Source organism: Neophocaena asiaeorientalis, unplaced genomic scaffold, assembly GCF_003031525.2.
Source record: "Neophocaena asiaeorientalis asiaeorientalis breed wild unplaced genomic scaffold, Neophocaena_asiaeorientalis_V1.1 scaffold743, whole genome shotgun sequence".
NCBI classification, from domain to species: Eukaryota; Metazoa; Chordata; class Mammalia; order Artiodactyla; family Phocoenidae; genus Neophocaena; species Neophocaena asiaeorientalis.
Window position 1 is genome coordinate 519906 of NW_020174055.1, and position 22310 is coordinate 542215.

The 22310-nt window shown below is 60.5% G+C and overlaps 2 protein-coding genes across 6 annotated transcripts in view; one reads left to right on the forward strand and one right to left on the reverse strand.

Annotated features, from left to right (window-relative positions):
• The window catches only part of TBC1D2B (TBC1 domain family member 2B), an 85629-nt gene extending 84095 nt beyond the window's left edge, over window positions 1–1534 (forward strand). For all 5 annotated transcript variants that reach the window (XM_024754309.1, XM_024754307.1, XM_024754310.1 and 2 more), the window contains one exon: window positions 143–1534. In XM_024754309.1, the coding sequence (XP_024610077.1) occupies window positions 143–338 (196 nt within the window). In that variant the 3' untranslated portion in view covers window positions 339–1534. The remainder of the gene's footprint in view (window positions 1–142) is intronic.
• A 4347-nt stretch (window positions 1535–5881) lies between these two features.
• The window catches only part of ADAMTS7 (ADAM metallopeptidase with thrombospondin type 1 motif 7), a 55244-nt gene continuing 38815 nt past the window's right edge, over window positions 5882–22310 (reverse strand). The window contains exons 10-24 of the mRNA XM_024754302.1: window positions 21852–21944; window positions 21325–21470; window positions 19797–19966; window positions 19413–19546; window positions 18312–18432; window positions 16837–17081; window positions 16413–16554; window positions 14123–14249; window positions 13484–13697; window positions 11779–13158; window positions 10646–10798; window positions 10005–10178; window positions 9777–9923; window positions 8609–8771; window positions 5882–6265 (exon numbers count right to left, since the gene is read on the reverse strand). Coding sequence (XP_024610070.1) covers window positions 6102–6265; window positions 8609–8771; window positions 9777–9923; window positions 10005–10178; window positions 10646–10798; window positions 11779–13158; window positions 13484–13697; window positions 14123–14249; window positions 16413–16554; window positions 16837–17081; window positions 18312–18432; window positions 19413–19546; window positions 19797–19966; window positions 21325–21470; window positions 21852–21944 — 3573 coding nt within the window. The 3' untranslated portion in view covers window positions 5882–6101. The remainder of the gene's footprint in view (window positions 6266–8608; window positions 8772–9776; window positions 9924–10004; window positions 10179–10645; window positions 10799–11778; window positions 13159–13483; window positions 13698–14122; window positions 14250–16412; window positions 16555–16836; window positions 17082–18311; window positions 18433–19412; window positions 19547–19796; window positions 19967–21324; window positions 21471–21851; window positions 21945–22310) is intronic.

The window sequence follows — 22310 nt, forward strand, 5'->3', positions numbered from 1 at the left end:
CTACATCAGGCCCTCAACGTGGTGTCCGGGCTCCGCCTCCCCACACCCCCAGGCCGGATCCAGGCTGGGCTGAAATAAGTGCTGTGTGTGAGCTCTCGCCTGAGCCCCCCTGATGCTCTGTCTCTGTGCTGTGTCCTGCCAGGAAGCTGATCGGTATCTCCTTTGGGGACCTGAACCCATTCCCCCTGCGCCAGATCCGGAACCGGCGCACCTACCACTTGGAGAAGGTCCGGCTGGAGCTGACGGAGCTGGAGGCCATCCGGGAGGACTTCCTGCGTGACCGGGACACCAGCCCTGACAAGGGCGAGCTGGTCAGCGACGAGGAGGAGGACTCCTGAGTGCCACCCACTCCCAGCCCGTGACGCCGCTCTTCCTGCCTTCACAACCAAAGTGTGCCAAAAGGGTGAACTGCAGAGATGTTTCTGCTCGTTTCAAAGCCAGAATGTAACATCCGTGGTCTCTGGAAGTCTGCTGGGCAGATGTCCAAAGCCACACTGCACTTTCTCATTTCCACTCGGGGTGGGGGTCTAATCTGTTTACAGCCATCTTCATGCCATGGCACGTGGCTACTCGTATCCCGTCATGCTTTCCGCCTGATCAGTGCATCGCTAGGCTTAGAGCTGGCAATTTTCAAGAGTCTATTTACAGCATCTGTCAGCTTTGTTGGTGACTGTGCTTAGAAAACCTTACGTGGGCCATCTCCCCTTGTGGTACCTCCTGTACGTCGTGGGCCGTCGTGGGCAACGTTTTCAACAGTTGCTGTGGAGGGTGCCCACTGCACTTCACACACTCCTGGGCCAGAGTCTGACTGCTTTGGGTGGCATAAGGTTGGTGTGAATAAAGGAACTTCCTTAGGAAAGGAAGCACATCCCTTTTTCAGAAACGACCTACAGAAAGCCCACAGACCTTCTGCTGGTGGCTTCAGGGTGCTGGCCCTGCCCCATCTCTGGGATAGCTTTTGCCCTTCCACGCACAGCCTTTCAAATAGTAACTCCCAGCCTGCTGGGGGAGGGCCTGGCTCTCCAGACACCACACGCTCACTGTCCGCATGGCTCCACGAGGCTCTGTGCAAACCTCTTCTTTCCATCTGCGAGTTGACCCTTGGTTCATTCTACCCGTGTGGATGGGATTCCAGGGAAACTGTGGATCATCCTCCTACACGGCAGGCCCACCCTTGGTTGGGGGGGATGGAGGGAGCTTTTCCGGGGGTGCCTTGCAGGGCGACGGTGCAGCGGCAGAGTGAATACTGTTGGGCAGCTGGGAACTGTGGCTTCCTCGGGAACAGCCAGTGTGTCTGGCTGGGACGGCAGGAGGCCGGCTGCCAGGGCCTGGGCTGGGAAGCCTTCACTTGAGGTCAAAGCTTTGGCGAGCCCTCCCAGACGCGTCCCCTCCCCACTGCCACTCGGGGGCATCCTTGTTCTCGGCAGCTGGCCTCCCCTGTGGGGTCACCATTGCTCCCAGTATGTGAGGCTGCCTAGGTAATTCTGGGACTTAGAGCACTACCGTTATTTTTAATTTTTTTTTTTTTTTTTTTTTTTTGAACTACTACCGTTCTGAAGGCCTGGAAAGAGGCTTTGCCGCAGGGAAGGTTATTTTTGCTTAATCACTCTGTGGACCATCCCTGATGTGTAGATATGAGACAATGTTTCCTGGACAGTATTACTCAAATAGGAAAGAAAATTTGACACGGATTGTTTTACACTACCTGGAAAAAATTGTAAATAATCCTTAGTTGATGCAAAACACAGACTATTGAAGCAGTGTAGTTTGAAGCAGCACTTTTTTCATAAGCATTTTTTTCTGTCAACCTTCTAGCAGTATCATAGCTAGGATGGCATTTCAGCGTACTAGACCAAGCTCAACTTTTCTTTGGTCAAGCTGGTTAATTTGATTTCTCACTGTGTACAGGGAGCTGGCCTCTGTATGTTGCCAAAAGCCTTCGTCTGTTTTCAGGTGTCAAGAACATACTTTATCACCGTTTTGGTCTTTGGGAGCAGCTGTTTGAGGCCTGCCGTTTTCAGGAAGTTGCCTTGTGAGTTGGGCTGCGGCCTCGCCACTCTGCACAGACCCCCGCAGGGCCACTGGGGCTGCTGGAGACCGCCTCCCGGCCCCCACCTCCCACACCTGCTGTCAGCCTAGCGGCCAGCAGCCCAGGAGGTGCAGTAGGAATGGGGTTGGGGCCCCACAGGTCAGCTCCAGCTTCCTTGAGACTTCAGTTTCCAAGCTGATTTCCCCCTGGAACTGCTGTGTCCTGTGGGCTAAAATGCTGCCTTTAGGAATATGCTTGTTTTGTCTGTTCTGCCTTGAAAAGACTCATCTTAAAAGCACCTGAATTGGGCCCGGGGACCAGCTGTGTGTGGCCGGTGTCAGCCGTGCCCTGAGCGGTGGTGGCGTGTTAGTATTTCCAGGCTCTCAGCATCAGTGGTCAGGCAGTGGGCATGGGAGAGCAGAGAGATCGTGGGGGAAGTGGACCAGGAACCCTTGCTAGGAGGTTCTCCTCTCTGGAATAAAGCGCTAGGTGTCTAGAGGGGTGGGAGAGGGAATGCTTGGCCCGATTCCAGACTGGGGACGGGATGGAGCTGATTCCTTCCTCCAGAACTGTAGGGTTTGGTCCCACTATTTTGAGCCAACGCTTCCCCTCTCCTTGTGCTGTTGAGGAAAGAGCTGCTCTGTACCCTCCAGTGCCTCCCCTGCTGGTCCCACGGGGAGGGCCCTTCTGACAGGTGCTAGCCTAGGGTGGGGCGGCCTCCAGCCTGCTTCCCGGGCACACACACCATGGCCAAGGGGAGCCGTGCTCATCACACCAGGTGGGAACTGCCAGCTTTCACGTTGGTGAGTTGTTTTGTGTGGGTTGAACATTTGTTAATACTTTTGTATATTTTCACTACAGTTTATATTTTTATAGACTATTTTTTATCAAGGTTTTCTAGATTATGTACATCTATTTTATATAACAAGTTCTTCTGCGTGCACGACTCCTCTGTGCGTATTTATGTAAACCTGAGCCTCCGGAATCGCTCTGCACCTCTGTGCCATCTCTGACCTCTAGCCTTGACCATCACTGACTTCTCCTTATGTATGCATGGGCCCACTTCTTACCCCAGGTAGCCTCGGGGCTACTTGCAGTCATGCCGACAGCTATCCGACAGCAGCCAAGACTGCTGAGTGCTGGCAACAATTCTGGTTTCTACATTCTATTGATATAGGACGTACTCTAGGCAAATAGCCAGTCCTTTTTTTTTTTTTAAACTAAATGTATTACTGCACAAATCCCTACTCCTCACTTTGCACGGTGTTGCCTTTCTGCCTGTGTTCTGGGCAGCTGGGCATGCCTGGGGCCATCCTTGCAGGCAGGAGGCTGGATGCCAGCAGTGGAGGACTCGGAGCATTGCCAAGTGACTCTTTCCTTTTATGTCACAGCAGCTTCTGTACTTATCTTCAAGTTAAATTTTGGAATTGTCATACTAAAAGGCAAAATAAACAACTAATTTGTATAACCTTCTGGTTTGAAATGCAGTTACAGTCACTTGTGATGGGACTCAACCCCAAGGGCTCGAAGGTGCCTCAGGGCTTATGGGGGGGGCGCGGGGGGGGCTCTTCACCCTCCAGCTGGGTGTTTCTGCATCCCTGTCTTTGGTTTGCTCTGGGCAGGTGGCACAGAATGCCTGGGAGGCCCTTGAAGCCATGGCCAAGCTGCAGGTGAGGGCTGGAGGCACTGGGTTTGGCCGAGAGCCAAGAGCTGGAGTTCCCTGTGTCCGGAGCAACCCCCAGCCACAGGGTGGCAAGCACCCCTCCTTCCACCAGCTGTGACGTGCCCTGCCTGAGTCATGGGTTGTTTGCCTCCTTCTAGGCTGACAGCTCAGTCCCAGCTGCCACCTGGGACACCACTCCCCGCACCCCCCATCATCGGAAAAACACGAGAATGATTAAGACCAAATGTCTTTCTACAGTGTGATGGTGGCGGGGGAGAGGGGGGGAGCTCCAGTGAGGATTCCCAGACAGAGCAGGCTGTTGAGTCTGTATCCTCCTGGGACACGGATTCAGTGAGGCTGGGGGTTCCTGAGGTCACAGCACACAGCAGTGGCACAGCTGTGACTGGGACCTGAGTGCTAGCCCCCGCTCAGTGTGTGGGTCAGGGGCCCACAAGTAGAGGCCCTGCTCCCTGTCCCTTGTAAGGAAGGGGTTGCTCTTGTGACAGTGCAAATCCCTAGGAAGACATTACTCACACCATGGGTCTCCAGGGCCGCCTCTGGCCAGCCGGGCTGTTGCAGACAGACAGGAAGCAAGCCTGACACCCCTCCACTCTCAGACAGCGCGGTGACGCTTGAACTCACGCAAGCCCCAGACTGCTCTCTGTGCAAAGCTACCGTGGGGCCTGCTCGGGCCATCTTCCTACCTGGTCAGAGGGGTCAGCTGCTAGAGGTGGCCCAGAGCTCAGAGCAGGAGATGATGGGAGCTTGAGGCCTGTGTAGTCAGGGCATATGCCCTGTGCCACTCACCTCCCTCTCAGAGCCTTGGGCTTCTCATCTGAAAATGGGGTACTCACTCCAGCTCCATGGAGTGTGTTGGTGATTAAATAGGGTGTGATGTGTGATCAGAGAATGGGAAATGGGAGAGCTGGGCACTCCAGCACCCTTCTGACCCTTGGAGGGGCCAGCCCTGGGACAGACACTTGCCGATTGCTTCAGCCTCTGATCCCGTTTCTTGGTCTCAGTCCCCAAGGAGTGATTTTCATTCCCCCTCCGCCCGCAACACACACACCCAAGCTGTGAGTAGCCACCACACGCAGAGCTCCAGAACCACCATTCACATCACAGTCTGTGAACGGCAGACACCGTAGAATGGAATGAGTGGTGGTCCCCCATTTGGAGAAAGGGGATAAACCCCTTCCAGGAGTAGGACTTGTGAGCAGATTGTAAAACGGTCCGGTCCAAGGCTCATAAGGAGAGGTGAGGGCTGGTGCCTGCAACAGGTCACTTCCTGGAGACAGTGTCTAGCCTCCTCCGGCCTCCTCACCCCTCACCAGGGCCCGGGACACCTTCAAAGCACCTTATGCGCATCTGCTCCCTGGTGTGTTCACCACAGTCTGACTCCATGGAACTGAGTGTGGCAGGCAGGGAAGGGCTGGCGTGGCAGGTGCTGGGGAGCCGGACCACATGTCAACGTAGCAAGAGCGCAGTGCCTGGGATTGTCAGTGAGGAAGAAGCCACCATACGTCCTGGCCTCAACCGGCCCAGCCCCACCGCTGAGTACAGAGAAGATGAAAGAAAGGGACAAGTGGGGGCTGAGAAGGGTGTGTCTGGCCAGACTGCCCCTCCCTCCACCCCTCTGGTGCAGATAAAGAGTTAAGAGTTAACAGATGAAGCAGAGGGGGCCGGGGATGTGTCCATGGGGTTCACTCCAGGGGGCAGTCCCTGCTGGTGACCAGATGGGCCTTGCTCCCCTAAGGGCGTGTGGCTCAATCCCTGAGAAACACAAGTCTCTGGTGAAGACCACAGAGTGGGGACATGGGGGAAAGGGCTGGGGGGCCTGGGCAGGGGGCATGAAGTGGAGGTGTGGAAGGATTGTGAGTAGGGACCGGCACCCCCGGGCCTCTGCCAGGCTGCACCTGGTGCCCAGAAGACGCTCCTGCCGCCTGTTACCCGGCCGTGTGAAGCCCTGCACACACCGCCTCTAGGAAGCCCTCCTCCGCTCTGCTCCCTCAGGCCTTCCTGCCCACATGGGCTCTGCTCCCTTCTCCCCTGTGGGCCTCCCAGAGGAGCAGATGGAAAGATGCTGTCGGCCGCAGCAGAGGTGTAGTTTCTGACTTGAAATTCCCCCAATCCAAGAGGAAGCCAAGCTGTACTTCGGAACGGCAGATGCCTGTTTATGTATTAACAATAATAATAATAAATGTTAGGCAAACTGTTAGAATAAAAAAATACCTTTTCTGAGGGGGAGGGTCCCCAGCCTGCCACTGTCGGGGGGCCGGGTTAGCACCATTAGGGCGCGAGGGGCGGGGCTCCACCGCAGCCCGTGCTGGGCACTGAGGTCCTGCTGGGCGCTGAGGTCCGTGCATCGGTCTGGCTGTGCATCCTGGCCGCGGGGGCCCGGGGTGTGGGTCAGCGGCGGGCGACCCGCTGACGGCCGCGGGAGGGGGCACCACGCCCAGGTGGGGGACAGGAGCGGCAGCACTGGGTGCGGACGGTGGGCAGCTGGCAGCGGCCCAGCAGGCGCAGCGTCTCGCAGAAACCGAAGGACAGGCGATCGCGCTCACAGCCTAGGGCTGGAGGGGGGGCGGTCAGGACCAGCCGGCGGGCACCGGAACCGCCCCCCTCCTCCCACCTGCACCCAGGGTGGAGGGGCTTCCCTGAGATTTTAGCTGGGCCGTCTCCCTGCCCCCCAACAGCCTTAAGGAGACCTGCAGCCACCCCCAGAGCATCGGCCTCCTGTTTCTGGAGGGGCTCCCCTAGGCCTGAGTTACAGATCTCCAGCTGTTGTCCTGTCCCACCTGCCCTTGGCCTAGGCCCCCACCTCCAGGACTGGAGAACTGGCCCCGCTGGGCTCAGGTTTCCAGAGGAAAGGCCCCGAGACCCCAGTCCTGACCGCCTCAGGTGCTCACAAGAAGCCAGAGAGCCTGCCACCCCTCTCGGTCCCTGACCCTGCGAGACCTGACAAGACCTGGCACACAACGGAAGTCCCAGGTGCCTCCTGCCAGCCTACAGTGGCCTCTGCCCCACACCCCCTGCCCAAATGCACCTGTCCTGCCAGACCTCCCTGCCCCCTGCAGCCATGGGCTGTACTCAGCTTCAGCTTCCGGGTCACACACCAGAACAGTCCCATCACCCGGGCCAGGCACGGAGGCCCTGACAGAGCAGGTGTGGCCTGGGCCATCAGCCCGTCAGCAGAGCCCAGGCCTCTTGAGGAGGGCCAGAGAGAGGCTGCCTGCCCGGGGCTGAGGCCTGGCGGGCCCTCCTGCCCTGTGCTTATCAGAGCTATTTTGGGAAGTGGCTTGCTTCCAGCCTCCCGGCCTTGCTCCCGCTGCCTGTGACAGCCCCCAGCTGCCGCCTGGCCCTCTCACTTCAGCAGACATCCCAGGGGAGGAGAAGCAGGAAGGCAACTGGCAGCCCTGTCCCTGGGACATGCCTGGGGCCCGGCAGAAGGCATGAGGCAGCGGGCAGCCTCCTCCACCCTGGCTCTCAGCAGCAGCTCTAACCTACGCATCTGCAGACCTGCGTCCTGTTCCCACTGTGTGACCTCGGGCAAGTTACTTAACTTCTCAAGGGGCCCCAGTTCCCTCCGCTGCCAGTAACCCCACCTCCACAGGCAAACGGATGTGGCCGTGCTAATGTCAGCTGCCTCACCGTGATGACCAAGTTTCCAGGCTTTCCAAACGTCCTGCCACACAGCCCCACAGATCATCAAAACATCCTGGGGACTCCAGGGTCTCGGCATGCAAGTCACTTCCTTGGCTGGCCTCTACCCTTCAACTCGCTTGGGTGCCAGCAGCTACCTTGGGGCTGTGTGCAGGAGGCACGGAGGTGCTTGCTGGATGAATGCTGAGGGCTGGGCGCTTGGGGTGGGTGGAATTTCTGCTGGGCCTTGAGGTAATGCGATTTGGGGCAGGAAGCCTATCCCTCCCAGTGGTGTGGCCAGCAAGGGATGGCAGTGGCTAGTCCGGGCTTGCCCAAGGGCTACCAAGGAGCCAGTCACTGGTACAGAATGCAGACTGCGGCAGGTCCCTGGAGGCCCTGGATGCCAGCTGAGGGCCAAGGACTCTGTCCTAGGGTGGCTCTGGCCTAGGCGCAGGAGTCAGACAGCTGATAGGCATAGGAGCTGCTGGATTCTCTTGACTGACAAAGGTAGCCCTAGGCATTCTTCCTTACCTCATGATGGGGGATGATAGTGTCCACGAGGGAGAGGAAGAAGCCAACCTTCCCTGAGCACTTCCTGGGCTCTTCACCCCAAGACCTCATTTATGAGGATGGGGGTTGTCTGCCCCTTTATGCGTAAGACAGGGAAGTGGAGCCCAAGACCATAGAGCCGGTGACGGGAGGCCAGGTGTGACTCCAGGGCCAGTTTCCTGTGCTCAGCACAGCTGGGGGTGGCTAGGGGTGGCTGGAAGTGGCTGGGCCGCAGGAAGGAAGCGTGTGTGTGTGCATGTGCGTGTGTGCGCGTGCGTGTATCTATGTCCGGAGCCACCTCTGCCACAAGCTCTGCCTCTAGGGCCCAGCTGGCCAGGAAGCCACCAGCTGCTGGGAGCTAGCAGGACCCTAGGCGGGAGGCCCCTTCGTGCGGTTACACTGCTCTCTCTGGGCAGCCCTCCTCTGGCCAGGAGATGGACGGGCCAGAGCTGGGGATGGGGGCTCACCCAGGCCTGAGCGCCGCACAGTTTCAGGAACATCCCTGGCCTCACTCTGGGAACGGGGGGTAACTGAGACCCCCGAGCTAAAGAAAGCTGCCTGCGGGGCTGGACTCCCCTTGGCTCTGACCCCAACACAGCCCCAGCCTCTGCGTGGCTCCCTGTCAGTCAGCCAGTGCCGTAGGGGGACGGTTCCATGACTCTCCATCTCCCCACCGTCCACCCTGCCCACCCCCCGCCCAGCAGACAGCCGGGTGGGGCACTCACGCGGAGGCTCAGTGAGCTCGCAGTCCTGGGTGCCGCACGGCCGCGAGCTCTCGGGCCAGGCCTCGTGGCCACACTGGTCGCTGTCTTCCTCAGGCAGCCCAGTCTGGGTGTTGACGCACTTGACCAGGCGCCGCTGGACGCCACCACCGCAGGGGGCTGAGCACTGTGGGGAGCGCGGGAGGGGTGAGCCCTGCAGGGGGGCATCCCGGGCGCGTCCCCAGGGCAGCTGCCGCCTTCTCCAGGAAGCCTAGCTCATGGTTCCCAGCCCCATCTCTCCAGCCTCCTCAGAGGGTCGGTCCTGTCCCCATAGGCCACTAGGTGTTCGCTTGCAGGAACTGTATCTGCAGAGCGGAGGGGAAAGCTGCCAGCCCCTCACACGGGTGGGACATGCCTGAGAGGCCTGGGCCGTGGCTCCGGGGCTGGAGGACCTGCTGCAGCCCATGGGCAGTGCAAGGAAGGGAGAGAAAGTTTCTCAAACAGGGCCCACCATCCCAAGTCAGGCTTTGTTCTCATCAGTTGGGGTCTGATGTTTTTAAAAAGCCATAAAAATAAATTTAATCTGTGCCAACATCGTGCCAGGCCCTGTGCTAACTGCCTCACTGTGTGAGAGGAGCATCTAATGCTCACGACCCCACTTTACAGATGAGAAGACAGAGGCCTGGCGAGGTAAAGCAACCTGCCCAGGGTCCCTCAGCAGCCAGTGGGACAAGGACTGAGATTCCCAAACAGGCCTGGCAGGAAGTGTGCTGCCCAGCTGAGGCCTCACTGGCCACTCCCGTACCCCCTCTGCCAGTCTGGTCTTTGCTTAGTCTCCTGAACATCCTGTGTCTGTCACTCCTGCCCCAGGACTTTGCATTTGCCGCTCCCGTATGCCTCTCCTTCACATCACAAACCCCTCCAGTCTCGCTCTGAAGTCCCCTCCCCGGAAGGCCTTCCCTGACATCACAGCGCACATCCCTTTTTCTTTTAAGTCTGTCTCCCTGGTGGGCTGTAAGCTACAGCAGGGTGGGGACCTCATCTGGCCACCGCTGTATCTGCAGGGACCAGAGAGCCTGGCATACAGGACACACTCAACAACTCCCTGCGTGAACAAAGGTCTGATGGATGCCTGCTGACATGAGTCCCCCCTCTGCATGTGCTCCCTGCACGAAACCCCGCGCTGGCTCACCTGGCCCCAGGGCCCCACCACCCACTGCGTACAGGGGTGGGTGTTGCAAGGCCGCGTGCTGTTGGGTCTCAGCGCCTCCTCACAGAGACCCGGCTCTGGGCACGTCACGAGACGCTGCTGCTCACCACCGCCGCAGGCCTCGGAACACTAGGAGGGCCGGGGAAGGGGTCTGGGCGCTGCTAGGCTCTGAGGACACCCCCGCTCCCATCCCAGACCCCCAGGCCTCACCTCCCTCCAGGAAGAGATGTACCAGCTGAGGCAGGGCTGGGTCCCGCAAGGCCGGCGGGCAGGCGGCTTGGCAGGCCCCGGCTGGCAGTGGAAGGGCCGCAGCGGCTGGAGGTCCCGCGTGTCCACACACTGCACGTCCCGCACGGAGGAACCCCCGCCACAGCTGCGGGAGCACTGGAGGCCGAGGGTCCCGCGTGTGGATACACCACCACCACGTGCACGCACACGAGGATGCGGTGAGGGCTGTGGCAGGGCGAGCGTTGGGCACTCTCACCCCCACCCGCGGCAAGTCCCTTAAGGGCCCCAGGGAGAAGCCATGGCTGACCAGCCTTGGGCGGCGGGTGGCGTGGCCAGGGGCTGCCCTGGAATGGGACAGATGGAGAAAGAGTGCAACAAAGGAGAAAGTGAAATCCCGAGGGTGACAGAAAGGAGAGAAAAGGATACAACCAGTGAGAGAAGGGGAGTGGGGCAGGTTGAACCACACACAGATGGAATGATCCCAGAGGCTAGAAATTAGAGTACAAAGATGTGCAGCACAGAGCACCCCCGCCCCCGGTGGCCATGGCTGACCCCAAACACAGGCCACGGGCCGCAGAGCTCCACCCCGTGTCCCAACGCTGCCCGCCTCCTCCCTCACGCACCTTACTCCAGCTGCCCACGTGCCAGGCAGCGCAGGGCCGCAGGTGGCAGCGGCGGGCGGGCTGGGGCCGGGCTGCGGGAGTGCAGTCCTCCTCTCGGCCGGAGCTGCAGCGCACGGGCCTCCAGACGGCACCCAGACCACAGGTGGTAGAGCACTGGGGGCAGGGACGCAGTGCCCATGAGGGCCGGGCAGATCCCTGCACCCTCCAGCCCCCCAGCCAGGGGACAGGGACCCGCCAGTGCCTCAGTTAACTCGTCTGCAAAATGGGCTCCTCCACCCACCTCCCAAGGAGACCATGAAGATGAAAAGTCAAATCCCCTGTCAACCAACTGTCCCTGCTACAGGAGACATGTGTGAGGTGGCCCGGCTGTGCTGACAAGGCTCACTACTTCCCAGAATCACTTGGGAAGGAAGTCTGGGTTCCTCACTGGGCCTCAACCTGTCCCTCCCACACCAAAACTAGGGATCTGAACAGAAGCAGCTCACTTCCCCTATGGTAACAACCTGGGGACGTTGGGGTGGGGTAGGGGACACAGGACAGCTTCTTGCCATGCAGTTTAGACCCTCACAGGCCCAACAAAGCAGGTGGAGCCCTGAGGGGAGAACCGGGTGGCGAGGAACTGCACAGCACCTGGAGGACCCAGGCTGAGCCCTGCCGGGCCTGGGGACCATGGGAGGAGGCTTTCCCACTGACACAGCTGCCTGGGGTGAGCTCCCTATCCCTGGAAGCATGCAAGCCAGAGTATAAGAGGGCCGTTCACCCTGGCTGCCCCTCATTTGTGCCTGCCCTGCCCTCCCAGCGGCCCCCTGTGCTACTCAGGAATGAGCCTCTGGGGACCCTAGGGATACAGGCCCCCTTGCCCCACCCTACTGTTCAGAAGAGAAACTGAGGCCCAATGGGGCAGAGCAGCCCCAGGGGCACATGGAGGGCAGTATGACTGAGCTGGGGCAAAGTTCCTCCCACCTCACAGAGCCTCCACTCACCACGGGCTGTCAGTTCCCTAATCCCCACCCACCCAGGAGGCTGGACAGACAAGGCTTATATCCTGCTCTGCTCATTTTCAGAGGAAGTGACCAAGTTAGTGAGAGGTCCTGCTCAACCCTCCGGCCCACCCCGACCCCTGCACCACTTGCCTTACTCCAGTTCCCCACTTGCCAGCTGGCATTCCTGACGGGCAGCAGGTCTACGGGGGGCCCCTCCTCTGCTGGGCTGGGGTCCAGAGGCCCAGGGGCTCGGCTGCCGTTGGCTGGACTGTCCTGAGCTGGTATGGACAGCAGCACAGGGCTTAGGGGCGTCTCAGGGCTGGGGGACTCAGGCTGGCCCAAGGGCCCCAGGCTCAGGGCAGTCACCCAAGGCACGTGCCCTAGGCTGGTCGGAGTCTTCAGAAGGAAGGTTCCTGGCATCGCCAGGGTCTGCAGGTCCTGTAGAGCCAGGCCTGGGGTGGGAAGGGTGGGAGTCCCGGGCTCCAGGGCACTGTCTGTACCCTGAGTGTCTGGCAGACTGGCGGTGGGAGGAGCGCCCCCAACGGTGGGCCACAGCTCACTGTCCACAGGCCCCGGGCCACCCTCCAGCGCTGGTTCCCAGGCCAAGGTGCCACTCGTCCACAGCTCTACTGTGTCGGGACTAGGAGAGGAGTGGGAGGTGATGATGGGGGACGAGGCGGGCAGCGTGGGGCTGGGTCTTTGGGGCGCTCTGCGGCCCAAGGCTTCCTCGCTGTCCTCGGAAACCTCATTGGTCCTCTCCCACCAGGGAGGCGGCGGCTGGCTGTGGCTGTCTCCCCCTCCCAGGCGCCTGTTCTGGCTCCCAGGGGTGGCAGGCGTCTCCACGCTGACTGAAGTCGGGGGCCAAGGCAAGCTGGGGAGCCCAAGGTCTGGGGCTCCCATGGGGGCATCTTCCTCAAATAAGAAATTGACCAAGGAGTTTCCAGGGCTCTGCTCCGAGGGTGGGGGTGGGGAACGGCCAGCCTGGCCGGGCCAAGGAGCAGGGGACCAATCTCCCAGTGCCCCCTCATCCTCAGGCCCAGAAGGCTCTGTGGTAGGCATGGGGGTGCCCACAGGAGGCTCAGCAGCACTGCTCAGGGGTGGGGGCATCCAATCCCCTGTGCCCGCCAGGTCTGCGTCAGGCTCCTCAAAGGGCCCGTAGGACAGGTTCTCGTGGAAGTTAATGAAATTGTAGTCGTAGTAGAAGTCGTCAACGAACACGGGCCCTGGCGGGCCCAGCTCAGGGTCCTCCTCCCCGATGGCATTGCCCATGCCAGCCGGCTTGGCTGATGAGGGGGGCGGAGGGCGTGGGGCTGGGCGGTGAGGAATGAAGTCGACCTCATTGAAGAGCTCGCGGCTGGAGGAGCCGCTGCCTGAGCCTTCGGGGCCCAGCACGTCCAGGGCCCTCGGGCAGGGCGGCAGAAGGCAGGTGGCCTCGCTTGCCGGCCGCTGGTCCTCAGCGCAGGGGACACCAGTGTCATTGGTGCAGAGGATTCTTCGGTGCTGACTGCCTGGGCCGCATGACACAGAGCACTAAAGGGAAGGCCAGGGTGAGGGGCTCAGGGCCAGGGGAAGCTGGGGCCTGGCAAGGTACCCTGCTCACTGCTCAGTGTCAGTGTACAGGGCCCCAGGTAGCCCTCTCTCGCCCTGACCAGCTCGAGACCATGACTTGTGGCCATGGCTGGCCAGGGCATCCCACCCCCTGCGGCTTTGGGGATGGGGCCGGACCTGGAATGCCCCAGGCCCCTCCCACCACGGTGCCCGGCAGTAAGGGCTCCCCAAAGGCTGTCTCTGCCTCCCTGTAGCCCAAGACCGATGGCAGAGCTGGGGGCGGGCCCCCTCCCATCGTGCTGCTCACCTCAGACCAGTTCCCCACAGCCCAGGTGGCCGGACAGGGCACATCGCGGTTGCAAGGGGTTTCGGCAGGGGGCCGGGGCAGGTGTCCACAGGCAGGTGGCTCCAGGGCGCTCTGCTCATCCAGACCCACGCTATGGATGCAGAGCACGGCCCGGCGGGAGAGCCCCCCAGGCCCGCAGGAGCTGGAGCACAGCTGCCACTCACCTGCCCACCACCTGTGGGGGGCACGAGGGTAGCATCAGCGTGCAGCCACCTGGACTCCCGGGCACTCAGGGTTCAGGGAGGGTCGGGCCTAAGCCCAGGGGACGAGTTCCCAGAGCTCCAAGCCTGGGATGGCCCCCTGGCCCCCAAAGCCCAGTGACCGGGCACAGTCCCCTTTGCTCCTGCCACCTTCACCCCTGGGGGACCTGGGCAAGACTCAAGGCCCGTGTTCACATCCAGGGACCCAAGCACGAGCGATCAGGCATGTCCCTGGCTGATGCTGGCTATTGAGGGGGAACCCAGGCCCAGGCTGAGGTCGCGGGCAACCAGGGGCTGGGGCTTCAGCCTTGGGAAGGAAGGCTAAGAGCCCAGCTCCCTCTGCTCCTCCCAGGGGCGCCCTGATGAGGGACACTGGGAGTCAGGCGCCTGGTGGGCTCACCGGGCGGGGCAGGGCTCCTCGCTGCACTTCCTCTGACGGTCATCGGGCCGGCCCAGGGGCTCACAGTGCCTCTCGTCCACGGGCCCCGCCTGCCGCTCCATGCAGCGCACGCTCTGCCTCTGCATCCCTGGGAGGCCATGGGGGCTCAGCCTGGGCCTGGCGCTCAGGGCGCCCCCTGCCTGAGCCACGCTGCACCCAGAGACACAGCTCTACCCCACTCTGCTCAGATCCCTTCCAGAACAGGCCCCACTGCCCCCTCCTCACTGTCCTCCTGGCTGTCACCCCCACCCCTAGGGAGGAAGCTGGTGTGCAGGCTCAGTGGGCAGGGGCTCTGGCTCCACAGCTTCCTAGCTGGGAGGCCTGGGCAGCTCACTTGGCCCCTCTGAACCTCACTGTCTTCATCTGTTAGTGGGAGTAACGATAACACCTGCCTTGAAGGCCAGGTGTGAGGATAACGTGCTCACGGACGTGCAGGCTCAGCCTATGCCTGGCGCATGGTAAGAGCGCAACCAGTGCCAAATCCAACCACGGCCTAGCGCCACCTCTAGGGTCTACACTCCTCCCAACAGGATCAGGGCCCAGAAATTCTGGAGAAGAAATCCGTCAGACCTCCCAGTCAGGCATTCCTCTCCAGCTCACAGCCCTCCCCACCCCCTGCCCCGGCACTCGTCCTGTCCTTCACTCCCCCTGCCATTGCCGCTCTCTATGCCCTTGCAGAGCCCTGCTCTTCCCTTTCCACACGCACCCCACACCGCCCGCTGAGGCCCAGAGGCAGGACCAACTCCAACGGGCTCTGCCTTCACCCTGCTCCCCCTATGGCACAGAAGGGGGACTCACCCCTGCCCTGAGCCTCCAGTCTTCCCTCCACCCGCCTCCTTCCTTCCTAATAGAACGCAGAGTTTGTTCAAGGTAACAATGGGACCTGCTGAAAACACTCCCCACTGTAGTTCCCATGCAGCTAGGGGGTCTGGGACACAGTCGTGCCAGGGAGAAAAAGACACAAGTCCTTCCCGAGAGTCAGCCCTTTGCCCCTTCTTCTTCTTGCCAGCAAGAAGCCTGGGCAAAGGGTGCCATCTTGTGACACACATGAGGGGAAGGTGGGGCTGAGAGTGGTCCCTAAAAACATGGCAGGCCATCCAGCCAGCTTGGACTCTGCACCCTCCCTGGGGGTTCTTACTGCTGAAGACAAGTAAACCCTTATCGGCTCCAGCTACCACTCATCAGGATCCTGCCACTTGCCACTCAACACATTCCTACTCTGTCCACGTGGGAAGCCACGGATTTGCTGAAAGACGATTTCCCAGTGTCTGGTTCATCAAATGTATTTGTTTTCACATTTGTAAATTTAACTCATACGGGGAAGGATGCCTTTAATAGCTTTTGAAGGTTCCCGCCCAGCTTTAGTGGGTCAGTGTTCATTTGTCATAATAGCATTTCAAGGAATGTTCAAATGTCTCTGTCCCAGATTCCTGATACTGAGACCCCTGGACACCGAGGGGGTGGGGGAGGGGAAGGGAGACTGAAGAAGCCACGGGGGAGGGGGGGGTGAGAGTTAGTCAAATTGTTACACATTTTATAAAGAGTTTAAAGGAATAAGTAAATGTGGTGAATAGGCCATTGGGCTACGAGGCTCAGAGTTTGGGTGGGGAGATCCTTGTCACGTCCCAGCTCCCTCCTCCCTGCCCCTGTCCTACTCCATCCTCCTCCCCCTCCTTCTTTCTCTCCCCTGCCCCTCCTCCTTCTCTCCCTTCCCCCTCCTCCCCCTTCTCACTGGGGAAGCCCTCCTGGGCCAGCAGCCCAGGAGTGTCAGGCTCTGGGCCTCCTAGGAAGGGTGGGAGGGCACCGAGGAGGAGGGGGGCCCGGGGAAGCCTGTCTGTGGCAGGAGCTAGACGAGAGGAAGGAGCTTATCCTGACGGAGATGCAGGTAAGGCTCTGGGAGGATGAAGGGGTCAGATCCCAGGTATGGGGCAGAACCACGGGCACAGGACCTGCCAGAGCTGAGCAGTGAGAAGAGGGAGAGGCAGCTGGTGCCTCCCTGGGGGAGACACACTGAACGCTCGCCAGGCACCACATGCTGTGCCTGCCTCACCTTGTTTACTCTCCCAGTGGACCTATGAGATGGGGCCAATGCTAGCCCCATTATATAGATGGGGGAACTGAGGCCCAAAAGCAGCATTCCAAGTTCACAGCAGCCCAGCAAATAAGCAATGAGCCAGAGGCTAGAGCCACGCATCAGTGCTCACAGACAAAGGCCCTGCTGGGCAGTAGCTGTGCCCACTGCTCTCCTTACCTGTGCCACAGGTGACTGTGCACTTGGTCCAGGGCCCATAGTGCCAGGAGAACTCAGGCGGCTGGATCTGGCTATGGCCATCCGCCTCCCTGTGGATGATGTACTCGTAGCGCACCCCAGGGTTGCTCTCCTGGAACAGGAGCTGGGGCAGGCAGAGGGGGGCGCCCCGTGAGCATGAGGTGTCCTCTCCCTCTGCCCAGACCTGCCACCCATCCTAAAGGAGCCAACCTCAGCCACCTCTGGGACCTGGGGCTATACCATGGAGCCATTCTAGAGATGGGGAAACCGAGGCAGAGGTCCCAGCAGTAGGGCCAGGCCCGGAGCCGGGCTCTGTGACTGCCCCAGGGCTCGCTCCTGCCGTGCGGCCGGGAGCCACGGATCCCACCTCTGCTCCTCCCCAGCCTGGGCCCCAGGAGGCAGTCACCTGGATCCAGATAGGCTCGTCGGTGGGACCCGGGGACGTGAGGTTCTCCCAGTTGCCTGTGCGCGCATATGTGAAGGTGGTCCCCGCCACCTGGTAGTCCCCGTTCCACTGGATGGTCCACCCACCGTTGAGGAAGTACTTATCCGGGTCCTCGCTGCGTAGGGCCAGGAAGTTGGCGGCCTCGGCCACCTCCTCGATGCGGATCTCGCGAGCACCGGCTGGGATCAGCCCCACGTCCACATACCCTGTTGGCCAGGGATTGTGCACAGGTGGTGAAAAGAGGTAAGAGGGTTAGCTGTTGCCTGCCCTCACCTCTCCTTCCACTTGCCCCTGCCTGCCGATGCCAAAGATTCCATCGTTAACTTAAGATTCTGGGTTCCCCACTTAGATCTGTCCCAGATCACCGAAGCCTCAGAAGGGCTCAAATCCTACCCCCTGACCCATGCCCCACCACCCTTCTCTGGGAAACCTTAGCTGGTCTCCCTGTCACAAGGCTGGGCCTCTCCCCTATACCTGGGGCCAGCATGACCTTTCTAAAAACCCCAATTGACTGGGCCTTTCCCCGGGGATATCCTCCTCATACCTATACAGCCTGCTTTTGTTCTTTCACTAAGTAGTACCCATCACGCGCCTGGCGTTACCCTGAGGACTCTACAGGTGTAACAACCCTATGACATAGGTACTACTGTTATCCCCATTTTACACGTGAGGGCACTGAGGCACAGAGAGGTTACATAACTTGCACCAGGGTTCTGCTGGGATGTGAATCAAGCTCTGAGGTCTGAGCTTTAACCACCACGCTGGACTGCATCTCTGGGGCTGAAATCTAAGCTTCTTGGTCTAGCATTCAAAGCCTTATGGCATCCCCGCCTTTCTTACAGATAGGTCCCCAGACAGAGCACGCTCTTTCTTGCCTCCAGGCTTTGTTGGGCACAAGCTCTTTCCTCCATGTGTAATGCTTTTCCCCCATCTCGTCTGAGTCTTTTATGATTCAGCTCAACTTCCACTTCCTACAGGAAGTCTTCCCTGACCTCTCCATGTCAGGACCTTCTTCCTCAGGGCTCTCACAGCCCTCTGGGCCTCCCTCCACTGCATCTGTCACACTAAAAGGTGAGACTGTAAGCTCTTCACCTCTGTGTCTCCCTCACCTAGCACACAGTTGGCACTTAAGCAGTGGATGCAAAACAGGCCCTGAGGCGAGTGAGTGGAGCTGGGGGGTCTCTAAAACTTCACAAGGCCACTCATAAGCCTGATAAGCCCAGGCTGGGGTCCCTGGGGCAGGAGGACTCCCTGTGAAGGCAGGTCTCTGCACTTAGGCCTGGGTACCCTGACTCCTGCCAGGATCCTAGACCCAGCAAGGCAGCTTCTCTGCTTCCCATCTCTGGCCATGGGGGCCGTGGGCAGGGCTCAAGGGAGACAAGGAAGGGTCACCAGGTCAAGAGTGCCCTGCCCCCCACCAGTGGTCCCACCCATACCCAGGCCCTCAGCCTCCTCGAAGGTCCCGCTCACGGTGTGACAGGTGGAGCCGTTGCCGTGGCACACGCCGCAGCGGTCCTCGATGGCACCCGAGTCAATCTCGAAGTCGCAGCCCACATTCTGCAACACATGGGGAGGGGAGACCCCTGGTGCTGGGCCCCTGGCGGCGAGCCCTCTCTGGCACCAGCCTCGGGGGCCTGCCAGGGTGGGGAGGAGAGAGCTCGGAGCAGGGAGCGGAGGCCCCACCACAGCTGTGCCCTCTGACCCCACATAAACCCCTCGACCTCTCTGAGCCTCAGCTTCCTCAGATGTGAAACAGGGAGAACCACCTGCACCGTGAAGGTGTGCTGTGAGATCGCATGAGACAAGAGACGGGAGAAGCTTTGTAAAAGGCCACAGCAGGCAGGGGGAGCTGGCACACCCGCGCTCCTGACCAGCGTGGACAGGAATTTCCCCGAAACAGGAATCAGTGTTCCCTGCTGGTCCTTCCCAGAGCCCAGGCCTCTACGCCCAGGGGCTTCCCTTCCCAGGAGCAGGGGAAAGAAAGTGCTGAGGACACGGGCAGGGGGAGTGGCACTGATACTGCTGGAAATAAGTCTAAGTATTGTCAGCAAACACTGACGCTTTCTCTGCCAGGCCCTGAGGCCTGCACGGCCCTGCAATGCCCTGTTAAATGACTGCATTTAACCCTGTGACATGGCTACATGGACGGACAGTCCCCTTTCTATTATCGCAGAGGAAACCACTGCTGGGGGTCATCCAGCCAGCAGGAGGTCGAGCTACCACCTGAGCTCTGGTTTCCGGGCCGGGGCTGGGCCGGTACGAAAGCCAGCATTCAGAAGCCATGGCAGGCAGGCCGTGGTGCAGAGGCAGAGCCTGGGGGTGAGGCCCGATGATATGGGGGCCCCAGTCCCAGGAGGAGTGGGGAGGCTTTGCTGGGAGGCGATGGCAGACCATCAAAGGGCTTCACTGGCAGAGCGGGGAAGCCCAATGGTACAGCCTGGGGAGGGTGGCCAGAGGGAAGCAGGAGGAAGCCAGAGGAGACCGGCCAGGGGGTTGGGGAGGGCAGTGCTGGAGACTCTCTTCCTAGCTGGGCACACCTTGCAGATGCCGTTGATGCAGAGGTCACGGCTGGCCTGGCCCTGGTAGCAGGGGGTGCCATCGACCACAGCGTCCCGCAGCTTCTCAGCAAAGTACTCATTCGAGGGCCGGCAGTGCAGCTCGCAGGGGTTCACTGGGGGCCCAAGCAGAGGAGCCGTGAGGGACAACCAGGGCAGGGCAGGAGTCACGGAGGCCACCGGGAAGACCGCCTCCACGACACCCATCGTGGAGGGCTGGGGGCTCCACTGGGCTGGTAGTATCTGTCCACGGGAGCCAGGAGGGAGCAGCAGCCCCAGCAGACAGTGCCTGTATCACTGGGCAACCTTGGCCCTTGGATCTCTGCCCTTCCAGGCCTCAGTGTCCCTGTGGGCAATAGGACTCACCGTCATTGACCACGGGCACCCACGTGTGCAGCTGGCCCTTGTAGAGCATAGCGTCAAAGTGACTGCACTGGACTTGGCGGAAAGAGGGGCGGCCGGCGGGGCAGGCCTGCAGGTTGCACAGGCGAAAGCGCTTCCGTTCACCCACGCAGTATTTGCCCTTGTATTTGGGCCTGTGGGGAGAGTGGGGTGAGGGGCAGTGAGTGCCGACTGCACACCCGGATCCAGAAGTGGGCCCTCGGAGCAAGAGGCTCCTCCTGCACCCCTAACACCCAGAGATTCCTGCCGTCCACCTCCGTTCACGCTGCTCTCCCTGTGGGTCGCCCACACTCTGGTCCAGACACAGGCTCCCTGTTTGAAAGCATTTCAGGGGAGGTGGCAGCAGGAAGCCTGGGCTCTGCCCCTAACCTGCTGTGTGACCTTGGCCAAGTCTCTGGACCCCTCTGGGCCTCAGTATCCTCATCTATAAAATGGGACTGGGGCTGCCTCTGCAGGGGGTTGTTCAGAGGATGGGCCAAGCTGCAGACATGACTGGCTGAAGGGGCCACTCCAAGTCTCCAGCCCGTGGGACCCAGAGTCCTGACAGCCCATGTGTCAGCAGATGTGTTCCTGGTGGCAGCACCCCAGCCAGGTCAAAAGGAAGCCCCCTTGGCCCTGGCCCAGCTGAGAGGTATGCCCCCAGCATAGAGCCTGAACCCTACCCCACCCCGACTGCCCCCAACCCAGCTCAGGCCTAGAGGCCTGGAGGCAGGGTGGGGTATAAGCACGGGGCCCTAGAAGGACCTGGCTCTGAATCCCATGCCCACCCTGGGGCAGCCTAGTGAAGTGGGTCCATCCAAAGGCGCCGGGCAGCCCCTCAGTCTACAGTACAGCTGGCCTCTCTGCATCTCCCTGAATCTTCACCTAACCACTCTTAGATGGGGAAACTGAGGCCCAGAGAGATGAAGTCACTCACCCCAGGTCACACAGCACCCCTCCCAGGCTGACCAATTCTCCCAGCTGTCCCCAGTCTCATCTTGGACCCACTTGTACCTCAAATGCCACTAAGTGGCTCTATTTACTGAGCGCTTACTACGAACTAGCTGCAGGGCTTTACCTGCATGTATCCTCTACCAGATGGGCACTGCTGCTGCCCCATCATATACTTTCTCTGGAAACTGAGGCCCAGAGAAGGGGTGGAGAGGGAATTTGAACCCTGATCCATCTAAGGTTCAGGGTCTAAGCTCTTAGCCACTGTCCTCCCTGCTTCCCTCCCACCAGCTGCTGCTTTGTTGTGTGGCCTCTGATGAGTCCCTCCAGTGTCTGGGCCTTGGTGTTTCCCTCTCTGCAATGGGGTCAGCAGTGGCGACTCAATCAGCCTCCGGGGCACTCCTAGAAGTGACCCGAGGTGGCTCTGGACACTCCAGGCTTGGCCTCCATGCGGATACTTCTGCGAGTGGGAGGCTGGGACAGAGCCAGTGTCCCTGCAATCGCCAACTCTGCTCAGGGCGCCCCATCCCACCTGCCCCGGGAGCCCTGGCCCCGCACTCACGCAGGCTGTGTGCACTGCCGCTCGGCACTCTGCACGCCCACACCACAGCTCCGGGAGCAGACGGACCAGGCGCTCCAGCCAGACCAGCCACCGTCCACGGCCTCGGGCCGGAAGCCCATGGGAACGCACTCCCCATTCAGACACCACTACCGAGACAGACAGAGGTAGAGCAAGCCCACTCCAAGCTCCTCACCCTAGTGAGAACAAGGTGGGTGGAAGGCCTGGAAAGGCCCAGAGGGGAAGGACCTAAGGGCTGGGGGAGGCCCCCTTCCAGTCGCCCAACACCTGGGCCCCATGGTGGAGCCGAGCAAGGAATAAAATAAGAGTCCACATGCTGACTCTTCTGAGCTGAAGGCACTTTAGAGAATTGCCCAGTCAAGCTCTGCCCCAAAGCCTCCATTCTGCAGGTGGGGACTTGGGCCAGAGAGGGCTGGGGTTCTGCTAAGGGCATGAGCGACCCCAGAGCACGGACACAGCAGGGAGTCTCACCTCTCACCCCCTCCGCAGCTGGACTGGCGAACCCCTACCTTGCTCTCTCCACACCTGGTACCATCCACAGCTGCATCCAGCTTGGAGTGACAGGTGGTCCCCACGGAGCACCAGAGCGTGTGGCAGACATTCTGCAAGGAGGAGGGCAAGGGCCATACCCTCACCTCCTCCTCGGCACCACCACCCGCCCTGCCCCCTCACCACCCCCACGAGTCCCCTGGGAATCCCTCCTTGGGGCTGGCACATGGTGTGGGTCTATAGCTGGAACCCCTCTTGTCTTCCCGGACCACGTGGTGTGGGGGGTCCTGGGCTGGAGCCCCAGGCTCGGGTTTGTAGCTCAGGGCAGTCCCCAGCTCACCCACACCTCTCCCAGCCCCAGCCTACCCATCTGGAAACACCCTGGTTAGAAGCTGCAGGGTCTCTGACATGCCCATGGCCATCACTTTGGGCGATCTTCCCCAGGACCCCGCAGGAGAGGTTTGATTTTACCTCTTATG